The sequence below is a fragment of the Cydia strobilella genome, chromosome 25 (genome assembly GCF_947568885.1).
Source record: "Cydia strobilella chromosome 25, ilCydStro3.1, whole genome shotgun sequence".
In the NCBI taxonomy this organism is placed as follows: domain Eukaryota; kingdom Metazoa; phylum Arthropoda; class Insecta; order Lepidoptera; family Tortricidae; genus Cydia; species Cydia strobilella.
The window spans coordinates 9,385,057-9,397,159 of NC_086065.1; the positions used below are offsets into that span (position 1 = coordinate 9,385,057).

General features: G+C 38.0%; 2 protein-coding genes across 2 annotated transcripts in view; both read left to right on the top strand.

Moving 5' to 3' along the window:
• Positions 1-12,103, top strand: part of LOC134752769 (protein ERGIC-53) — a 182,043-nt gene that overhangs the window by 150,141 nt on the left and 19,799 nt on the right. The window lies entirely within an intron of this gene.
• LOC134752641 (polypeptide N-acetylgalactosaminyltransferase 1-like) overlaps positions 756-12,103 on the top strand; it is a 50,748-nt gene continuing 39,400 nt past the window's right edge. The window contains exons 1-4 of the mRNA XM_063688311.1: positions 756-1,222; positions 5,760-5,862; positions 6,581-6,678; positions 7,281-7,440. Of these exons, the coding sequence (XP_063544381.1) occupies positions 901-1,222; positions 5,760-5,862; positions 6,581-6,678; positions 7,281-7,440 (683 nt within the window). The 5' untranslated portion in view covers positions 756-900. The remainder of the gene's footprint in view (positions 1,223-5,759; positions 5,863-6,580; positions 6,679-7,280; positions 7,441-12,103) is intronic.

Sequence of the window (12,103 nt, forward strand, 5' to 3'; positions counted from 1 at the left end):
TTCACCTATTTTTGTAAGTTGCTTATGAAAATCTTCCATCCCCTTATTTAAAGGGTTTACTATTAAAAATCCTGAAATTTGGGGAAATTATCTGGGGGCATCTTTTATACAATCTGCTTTTTACTGATTCCCCTTACAAACTTCAACCCCCTTTTCCCCCTAACGCCCTTTTCTAACCCCTTTTCACCCTTACAGGGTGATTTTGGGGTTGAAAACTATTCTATAGATATCATTCCCCATAACAAAAACTATCTAAATTTCTTTTTTTTTCTTTTTTTTTTTTACCACGACGGTGGCAAACAAGCTTGTGTACTAAGACTATCTTACATACCAAATTGAAGCTTCCTAGGACTTCAGGGAGTACCCTAAAGGTTTTGATGAGTGAGTGACGAAATCGGGGTTTTTTATATATGAATATATAAAATAGTATAAGAATTCTGCAACAGAAATATTTTATGCTTAATAAGTCCACTATTGGCATCATATCCCGAGAATTTTGTTTATCTGGTGTAATCCAGAAACACCCAAGTTATGAGGGCTCAAAAAAACGACGAAGCGCTTCGAGAAAAGGTAGGTAGTGCCCTTGCGCTTCGCTTAGCTCGTCTCGGCGGGGGCACTGCCGTGCCCCCAGATATACTGAGTATTTACTTTTATGTAAAGTATACAAATCTTTAAAAAAAAACATAACTGTAACAAAAAATATAATCTTTAAAATCATTTCCGTTTTACACCGACAAAAATTGTAAGAATAGGATTAGGCCGAATAGCATGTTTACAAACTCCTTTCCTGTTTAAAAAATCAAAGCATAAACAAAACATGGCTAGCAAAACAAAACGTCAACGTCAAACTCGGGCGCTCGGCCGCTGGCGGCGGTCACGGAAACTTTGTTTTGAATTAAAATGTTCAAATTACCGTTAAGAAAATTGTATTTTCTAGTGAAGCTATGTTTTCTATTCATGATAGTTTTAGTTACTTTGAGTTTATTCGAATACTGGCGCGGAGGAAGACGCGCTACGCGAGCGGTTATACTGGAGCCCGACGAAGATGTTTACGAGAGGCAGATCCTTGAGGATGAGGCTCGGATAATCCCTGGCTTGGGTGAGGGAGGCAAGCCTGCATACCTCACCGGCGAAGACAAGCGTTTAGGAGAAGAAACGGAGAAGAAATACGCCGTTAACACTTACTTGAGCGATCGCATTGCTTACAACAGGACTTTAAAAGGTAAGCCATGTTTCCATGCAAATTCCGGCCTATTTGCGAATATTCCCGTTAGAGTAATCAGTTTGAATCGTCTGTATATTTAGGAGTTATTATTACATGGTACATGTACATGTAAGAGTTAGTTGAGAAGTAGAGCGTGAGAAGCTGGGAGCGGAGCCGCATTACGTACAATACGATCGCGGTTTTATGAGATAAAAGATATTTTTTATAGCATTTTATTAGCTTATGTCTGTACATTTGCTATTTAGGAGTATTATTTACAGGCAACAGGCACCTACATTTTTAGAATGCTTTCAAATTGTCTTTTGAAGATCTACAATTTGTTTCTTGAATATGCATTAAGGTATTTGCTAAATAACTAAGCTTATTACTAATAGTAAGTACCTAGGTACTCTTATCTTTAAGCATAAGTAAAAAAAAATATGTCTAATACTTTTGTTAGAAATACTTTTAATTACATAATGTACTTGCATACATAGTACAAACAGAAGTTTATTACCAAATAAGTGATAATTCGTAATGGTGGTTACCATAGAAAACAATAAAACAGTAGTGAAACTCTAAACTATTAGAAAACTGATTCATCAAAGATTATGTGATTGATCATTTAATACCAATACCCGATATTGTTACTTGCGCAGTCAGCAGCAGAAGTTGCTAAGCGGGCAACATGTTCAAAATGAAACTAACACATCCTTATTTTTAGAGAATAAGAGCGTAAAGGTAATTTTGAACACCTCACCCGCTTAATTACTGTTGCTGCTGATTGCACAATGATAATTGTCGATTGATTAAATCATAATGATGTCAAGTTTGAATCTGTAGTTTTGTTTACATTTTAAAATCATCCAGTTGAGTTCACAAATATGTATACATTTCTTTAACACAATTGTATTATTGTATTTCTCAAAGAACAGTCTCAAGCTTCACTCACGTCACTTTAATCTCATAACAAGCATGAATAGATGACTTGAAAGTTGCAAGAAAGAAAACATGTTTAAGGCCACAACATAGTATACCAATTACACACATCATTATGAAAGAAAAACGTAAACACTGAATGCTATAATAGGAGTGGGGAACTCAGCATAATGCTGTTGCAATCCATAGCACTGTTTTTAAGTAGATTTTTATTTTTATTCTTTGAATTTGATAAATTGTGACACATTAAATAATTTCACGGTTTAGACTCATTTGTTTTAGTCACTCGCGCAACATGTTTCGGAGAGCCTGGAGAAGGTCTCCTTTCTCAAGCACTAATAGTGCGAGCAGCGTTCACTACGACCGTGTATTGTGACATGTCGCGTGAGTGACTAAAACAAGTGAGTCTAAACCGTGAAATTATTTAATGTTAGTATGTCTCACAACAGTTTAAATTCGATAATTGTGACACATATGCCAATGATTACATAAAACACACAATCGGTATGACTTCTGAAACTTAATATTTAGATCACTACGGTAACACTCACTAGTAAAAGCACTGAAAATACTAGTGAGTGTAACTGTGGTGATCTAAATATTTTGAAATATCACTGCCCCAATATTAGAGGGTTCTATGTTTCACTTTTATCGAACTGAAATTTGAATATTATCATAGTGACATTAAGTCGAATTTCAACTATCTTTAGCCAGCGATATGATAAAATTTTGACTTACAGTACACAGGTCACTGGGTGACACCCAGTGGGTGTGATTTTTAAATGGGTCACAAAGTCTAGAACTCAAAAGAAGTATAAGTTTTTCCGAAAATATGTACTTAACTGTGAAATTTCACAAAAAGTTTAAGAAGTTCTTTTTCACCTCAGCAGCTCGAACAAGCCTACTTTCGTCACTCCCTGGAGTGAGGAGAGTGCGACTTTCCTCACTCCAGGGAGTGAAACAAAGAAGCTTTTTAATTTAGTGAAGGCCATGAACTGCCACTTCATACTTTGATTACTTTTGTTTTGTTTCTGAATTATTCTGTGTAATTCGTAATACATTTTTACCTTTATTATGTTCTCACTACTGAGGTGAAAAATTATGTGTGTAACACGAGAGCAAAGTTATTTTACATCTCGTGTTTTTGAGTCCCTACAAGATTCATTCTAACTTAGAATCAATCGCTTCGCTCGTGACTCAATTATAGACTCTTTCGCTTTCTCGGGACTCAAAATAAACACTCGCAAGAAAAACGAACTTTCCTTTCTTGTTGCACAAATAACTATTGTCTATTCTTCTCAGGTAGTATGGATGGTATTATGTAGGTGTAATAAAAGACACACGTGTGTGTTAGACTTCTGTAGTAACATTCTCTGTGGCATGTATGCAATAATCAGTGTTATCAGCATGCTTGAATACCACCGTACATCGAACCAACTGTGATTGCAAACCTTAATGTTTTACTCATTTACTTGCTGATTCATCAGTCCATACGACCTTTTATATAGGTACTTGTTATCAATTTGTTGCACATACTTTACACTTGAAGGTTAATTGAATTTGATTTTGTTATTAAATATAAGATATGATAATAACATCTGTTTGTTTTTTACAATAGGGGATATACTGCAACGTTCTGCCGCCAGAGTGCAGCACTAGCACCTATTCTTCTTTCTTTTCTTTTTTCTCTTAATATTTTATATATAATATTTTATTGGCAACCATGAACCATATGATAGCGAAACCATAGAGTAACTTATAGGTACATACTATGCCTTAAAAACAATTTATGTGACAAGTTTTCACAGATAATTTGTTACACATAAATATGACATTGATGCATCAAGGTACAAAGGGCCTACCGCGAAACGCGAAAATCCAAATTTCTCTCTATCGCTCCAATATGCAAGAGTGATAGAGAGTAAGATAACGAACTTTCTATTTTCGTGTTTCGCGGTAGGCCCTCTGCTTGTGCTAGTGGCGCCCCCCTACACTGAGTTTTGCGTAATTTTCCATATTGAATGCACATATTTTTCCAAAACAAAAATAGCTACATATACATACGCGCTAAGCGTACTTAAATCGAACACGAACCTTGAATCTGCGTTGTCTGTGTATTACGCGTATATCTACTCGAGTCTCCGTTATGGTGTGGTCCTATGGGGAGCCGGCGTAGACTCTTGCCAACTTTTCATCATGCAGAAGAAGTGTATCCGCATATTAGCAAATATTCACATTCCTAATAGCTGCCGCCCCCACTTTATTAAACTTAATTTGTTAACGCTGCCTTCAATATTTATAAAGGAAGCGGCTCTCTTTGTTCGAAAACACCCAGATCTATTCCCGATAAAACCGGAAACATCAAAAACTAGAAGCCAATATAAAAACAAATTACTCCTACCAAAATCTAACTTGGCTATCTTCAAAAATGGGCCACAATATAATTGTATTTCAATTTTCAATAAAATTCCGGACACTATTAAACTTGAACCAAGTGACAAATTATTTAAAACGAAATTAAAAGACATGTTAATTCACAAATGCTATTACTCAATTGAGGAATTTTTAAATGATGAAAAGCTGACGAAGTAAAATAGCGCAAATACTTATAATAAGAATTTAAAATACTTTAATTTATTTATTGTGACATTGAATTTAAATTATGATTAATTTTTTTAATTTTTTTTATTTTACTTTTACTTTTACAATTGCCAAAATCGGAATGTACGGAATGTTATTAATTTTTTTATCTTTTATCACTTTTACAATGTTATTATTTGATGATTATAATTATCTTATTTTATTTCTTTACACAAATTACGGTAGATATATTATAATGAAATGTTTTAATAGGTATTAGATAGTAAGTTAAACATTGTTGTTGTGCCCTAACAGGGTGTCATGAATTTCATTACTTTATTTGTAACACCTTATTTTATGTATCATGACTGTGCAATAAATGAAAAATATGAAATGAAGGTATATCCAATTCCACATCACAGTTAACATTTAACCTATAGGTATAGACACTTAGCCTTAAGAGACTTGACTGACAGACTGACCAACGTAAATCCCTAGTAGCTAAGGTTATTAGCATTAGCACCTATCTTCACCTTTAGACATAGACATACTTTTTTTTCAATCTAGTTTTTAATTCACTAACTGGTCGCCCAAGATACAGGCAATGCCTAGTTTGGGGACCCCTGTTCATACTGTTATAAATGTACCGCTGTATGCGCGCAACCTGGACCTCATGTATACTCCATCTGCAAATCCCATCTTTGTGTGCAAAATAAATATATTTTTAATTAATTTATTTATTTATTTTTTCATTTGTGGAGCAACACTATGCTAGGTACAGATAATGTTGTTGTACAAAAAGTAACTGCGGTGTTGATACAGACAATGTAACAGAATGCTTTAATAAGCTGCATGTATGTACAATATTTACGAGTAAATCCCGTTCAGGACCCAATATATTTATTGACTCTACATATAGGGTTACTGAGGAAAATTCAAAGGTACCATTTATTTGTAAAAATTTTTTGCACAGTCAAAGAAAATTGTATAAATGTCGGCCTCTCGGACTTAATGCTTTACGGTTTTCTGTTTGCAGATTTCCGTAATCCAGCGTGCGAGCGTATCACATACGACGCGGAACTGCCTTCCACTTCTGTCATCATCATCTTCCACAACGAGCCATATTCTGTCGTCATTAGGTACCTACTCGTATTCATCTTAAAAGTTTAATATTTGTGGTATTTTCTATAAAAAGGGACCTTATTATCGATGGCGCTTACGCCATTATAAACTCTGCTCCAGTATAAATACAATGCCGCGCGACGCTGTGCGGCGTAAGCGCCATCGACAATAAGGTCCCTATTCATAGAAAATGCCCCATTTACGCAGTACTAAGATTACTAAGAAGTTCCCTGTAAGAAAAAGCCTTCTAAGGCTACTCCTATATTTCTATTGTTTTGCCCGGAAATAGGTCCTTTTGGACGCAAGCGACTGGCAGCGCGACGAGCGGCAAATTAACTCCATTTATGCATTGCTCTAGACCAAATGTATGGACTACCTCGGCCGTCCTTTTTTGTTGTTTATAGATCAGATAGATGCTTAAATCGATAATTACATCAGAAGATTCGGATTTAGTATAATGTAGAATAAGTTCGTAACTTTATTATTTTTGCATGCTGCATGATAAGTCATAAGAATCTAGTCATAGTTATAGGTAGTACTTATTATTTCTATGCCTATTCAGGCAGGATGTGCTGATCAAAAATTGTTTTATTACATCTTTATTGTACCGCATTCAAGAAATGAATAAATTTTACCCAACCTGTCGCTATAAGTTTTGTGGCATTTGTGGCAATCCAGTTTGTATAAAATGTACAACGTGATACTCGTAGTAACAACCATTATTTTCTGTTACAGAACGATATGGAGCGTCCTGAACACGGCGCGGCGCGACCAGCCGTGGCATCGCCGCGCCGACTACCTCGAGCGCGGCACCGGCCGCATCATGAAACTAGGTACCTAATAGTAGGATTACTAGATTGTTAACCAAAGGATGAAAGGGACCCATTGCATTCACAATATTTTGGCGATCGAAATAATGAAGGAAGCGCCAATTCGAGGGTGTAATGGGTATTTAACTAACTTAGCGTTTATAAAAAAAAAATACGTGATTGAAACCGCTAAGTTAGTTAAGTTAATATGTCTCACGATAGTTTAAATTTGAAATGGGTATTTTTCGGCTTTCACCCGAATTATACACTTTTACCTACCATCGAACTCTTATTTTTTTTTTATATTAGCCTATTTTGGTGTCCCACTGCTGGGCAAAGGCCTCCCCTCGTTTTCTCCACTCGACCCTGTCATCGACATTTTCCCACCATTTGGGGTAGAATGCGTCCAAGTCGTCCCGCCATCTCCTTTTTGGTCTGCCTGAACCCCGGCCTGCACCGTCTATGGTGCTCCATGGGTCCCACTCAGTAACCATTTTGGCCCACCTTATAACACTGGATATTATACTGGATATTTAATGTCAATGCATTCTACTTTTTATTTCCACTTAGGCTATTGGTTGACATTTAAGACTGCCGCGTTAATCATTTGACGTTTTATTGTCGAGGTTACCCCGGTCAACCCGAGGACTCCGAGCACGTGTACCTGAAGGAAATCATCTTGGTAGACGACAACTCCACCCTCCCCGAGCTGCGCGGGAAACTGGCGCGGTACATCAGGACAAGACTCCCCCTCGACATGGTGCGCGTGCTGCGGCTGCCTGACAGGTAACCAACGAACTAGAATAACCATAGGAACCATCTTACTTGACAAGTCCCCATTGCAAGGGAAGCTGGCGCGGTACATCAGCACAAGACTCCCCCTCGACATGGTGCGCGTGCTGCGGCTGCCTGACAGGTAACCAACGAACTAGAATAACCATAGGAACCATCTTACTTGACAACTCCCCATTGCAAGGGAAACTGGCGCGGTACATCAGGACAAGACTCCCCCTCGACATGGTGCGCGTGCTGCGGCTGCCTGACAGGTAACCAGCGAACTAGAATAACCATAGGAACCATCTTACTTGACAACTCCCCATTGCAAGGGAAACTGGCGCAGTACATCAGAACAAGATTACCTGACGGGTGCTGCGGCACCCTGACAGGTAACCAACGAACTAGAATAACCATAGGAACCAACTTAGTTGACAACTCCCCATTGCAAGGTAAACTGGCGCAGTACACCAGAACAAGATTACCTGACGGGTGCTGCGGCACTCTGACAGGTAACTAACGAACTAGAATAACCATAGGAACCAACTTACTTGACAACTCCCCATTGCAAGGGAAACTGGCGCAGTACACCAAAACGAGATTACCTGACGGGTGCTGCGGCACCCTGACAGGTAACCAACGAACTAGAATAACCATAGGAACCTTCTTAGTTGACAACTCCTCATTGCAAGGGAAACTGGCGCAGTACACCAGAACAAGATTACCTGACGGGTGCTGCGGCGCCCTGACATGTAACCAACGAACTAGAATAACCATAGGAACCATCTTAGTTGACAACTCCCCATTGCTAGGGAAACTAGCGCAGTACACCAGAACAAGATTACCTGACGGGTGCTGCGGCACCCTGACAGGTAACCAACGAACTAGAATAACCATAGGAACCAACTTAGTTGACAACTCCCCATTGCAAGGGAAACTGGCGCATTACACCAGAACGAGATTACCTGACGGGTGCTGCGGCACCCTGACAGGTAACCAACGAACTAGAATAACTATAGACAATGGAGTTGAAGTTACACCCGTGATATGTTGGCGCTCGAACGAAGAGAGAGTACATTTAATTCTTTGGTTGCGAGTGTCTTGAACCACACATCATCGAAGAAAAGTTTACCAAAATTCGTACCTGCTCGTTTTGTTTCTGTTTGATTCCAACGCCATCTAACGTGCAGTAGCGATACTACTAGGTACTTAAATAACTACATGTACCCAGCAAAATTTTATCCATTTGGAACCTTCTACCTTGATTTAGATATATTTATTTCTCAATAGCGATACAACATTTTCATTATTAATCCAAACAAAAATATGCACACATAGTGAGATCGTCAAAGTAGGTACGTTAGGTACACATCGTAAACTAATAATTACATTTTACAAATATAGAAAAAAGCATTAAAAATACAATCCAATTACAATTACACATACATTATTTGAATAATAATTAATTAATTATCAGTAGTATATTAGTACAAATGGATGCATTAATAATTATTATTTAAGTATTCTTTGGCGCTATAATTAAAGTGTCTTGTCAAGTATTAGGAGCTGCTTAACTTTGCGACGGAAAGTGTTGATGTTTGTCTCAGTTTTTATTATTTTTACATTATTTTGGCAACTTATTGTAAACTGTCTGCCCTATTATTTTGGGACACTTTTTTGCTATTTGTAGTCTGCATTTGCTTTGTCTTATATACAGTAGTTACATTTCATATTTATAATCCGCGTACAAACAAAACACACATACTAACCGTGCGTAGCATAGCGTATTACGAACTTTTAAAAATTCTTACTCGATATACTCGTATAAGTATTATCTCCGCCAACCTCAATTCCCTACATTCTACAACTATGTAAGTGGTGCGCTGACGTACCCAAAATGCGCTCGAGTATTTCGCGAGTATAACGCCACCTATGGTCGAACAGCCGAAGTTGTCCAGGTTGGGGCTAACGCGAGCCCGGCACGCGGGCGCACGCGCCGTGGTCCTGGACGCGCACTGCGAGGCAACGGATCAAGGACAGCCCCAACTCTGCCCTCGTCCCCATCATCGACGTTTTAATGAAGGACACCTTGGGGTACATGTCTGCCGGCCGTTTAAACTACAAGGTGAAGGCTCGAGTGACTTCGGTCCACGTTTTCCTGTAGTTAGGGTTTCGGTTGGGTGTCGATCATTTTAGTGGGTCCATCTACATTTAAATGTTAGTACTTGAACTCTCATTTACCTGGTCATATATGTATATTTTTTTATATTAATCATTTGAAATTTATACTAAACATTGCAACACTCGATTACAAATTAATTTACGTTTTTTTAATGATTAGTAATCTCGATGTAGCGGCCACGATATACCTACCTATTTATTACACACAGCACTGTCTTTGGATAAAGAAATTATTGTTATTTCTCATCAAATAATACCAAAATGATTTCAACAGTATTTCTACACAGTATAACAATATTTCTTGTTTTAGCAATGTCTGTAACTATTTTATTTTATTTCTATTCCTCTTTTCATTTTTTTACGATTTTCACGTTGATTTTAGCGACCTGTCTTGTTGCACCCTTACACATTTTGCTTAGTGAGAAAGTGAGACGCAATACACATTGGACCAAGATATTGGACAGATGGAATACCGTCCTAAGGCAAGTCAGCGCAGGAGTAGTAAAAAATAGCTATCCTGATACAAAATAGCACTAACAAATGACAAAAGAAAAATTATCATCGATAGAACTCACATTTATTTTCTTGATATTTTAAACGGTATTAAAAAAATCGATTATGGCTCATTTGAGTGAATCACAATGTGTAAGGATCGTGAAAGTATTAGTATGTGTCCGTTGTTTAACATTAGCGCCACCTATCGTCAAGTAGCCGCCCTGCCACAGGTTGGGGTTGACGCGCGCGCGCCACGCCGGCGCCGGCGTGTCCCGCGGCGACGCGCTCGTCTTCCTGGACGCGCACTGCGAGGGCGACGCGGACTGGATCCGGCCCCTCCTCTACAGGCTCAAGCAGAGCCCGAACTCTGTGCTTGTGCCTAACATCGACATGATAGAAATTAACACTCTCGCGTATAACCCCATCGACCAATATACGTTTCAGGTGATTTCGACTGGAGTTTATTGTTTGTGGGTAGTTTGGTAGGGTAGAATCTACTTAATTATTTCATCAGGTGTGTCTCATTTAAATCTGTATTTCCGTATCGTATTTCGTCGGTCGATCGATCTTTCCTTATAATTATGTATATTTTATATTTCGACTACATGCATTACCGTGTCTCATTAAATTTATAAACATAGAACGTTTTAGAGTTGAAACTCTGTTTAAACCTAATAATAACATAATGTTTTTTTTTATTGAAGTGCCATCTGTTTCCAAATGTTGTAAACTTTGACACTGAATGTAATCAAAACAATGTGGATAAGACATTATTTATAATGTTACATTTGCTCAAATAGAACTATTTGAGCAACAAGAAAACAATTATTTATGCACTACATCTGTAACTGTGTACGGTTGCAGATGTAGTGCATAATTGTTTTCATTCGTATTTTCACGGAAACGTACGAACGTGTCTTGCAGCTTGCTATTTCAGTTAGTCTCGGTACAAAAAGTACTGACGTTGACTGAAGCGGCATGACAAATACGAACGTTTCCGAGAAAATACAAAGGAAAACAATTATGCACTACATCGGATGAAAGTCGAAATGCATAATAAAATTATTCAGATTAATTTCAACGCTCCAACGCTCTCGCTCTTTTATTTTATTTCTGTATTCAATTCAATTATTTATTTCGAATCATTTTGATCCATATAGTGTTAGTAAGTACAACAAAACTTAAAATTAATTAACCACCACCACCTATCGCCACCTATCGTCAAATACCATAACTTATACAGTATAGGATAGGACTAACCTGCCCGAGGCAATGCTACGAGATGCAACATTTATCTGTCTGATTTCAATTTCATTCATGTTCTGTTTAAAATTTGAAGTGACTAATACTTACACTCTTAAATAGTAGACCATCAACTAGTTTGATTACATCGCCACCTATGGACGAATAGCTGAACTTGTCCAGGTTAGGGTTAACAAGAGCCCGCTACGCCGGCGCGGGCGCCGCCGCCGGCGACGTGCTCGTCTTCCTGGATTCCCACTGCGAGGGCGTCACCGACTGGCTCCGGCCGCTGCTGCATAGGATCAAACACAGCCCGAACTCGGTCCTCGTGCCTCTGATCGACACGATCAAGATTAACACGTTCGAATACAGGGCTGGGGATCTTGTGAAGTTTCCTGTTTCGGTAAAAAATGTGTTTGCTTCTGGTATCAATTTGACAATTGTCACTAGACATTAATGATTCGCTGTACATTATTTTTTCGAACTATAATTCTGATGTCATCTCATTACAATTTTGCGAGATCTAAGGTTCTTACGTACGCAAGCTGTTTGAAAAGTACTAAAGCAACAAGTCTCCTAACTGATTATCGGTGAACCTTACGCATTTGCCATAAGATTAAATAATTGTTAGTAATAGTGCTTTACACAAAAATATACAGGCGATGTGACTATGTTTTATAAAGGAATAAATGAATGAATGAATAAATGTCAAAGATATATGTTTACACTTTTGCACATTAATCCTTTGTAACAAGGC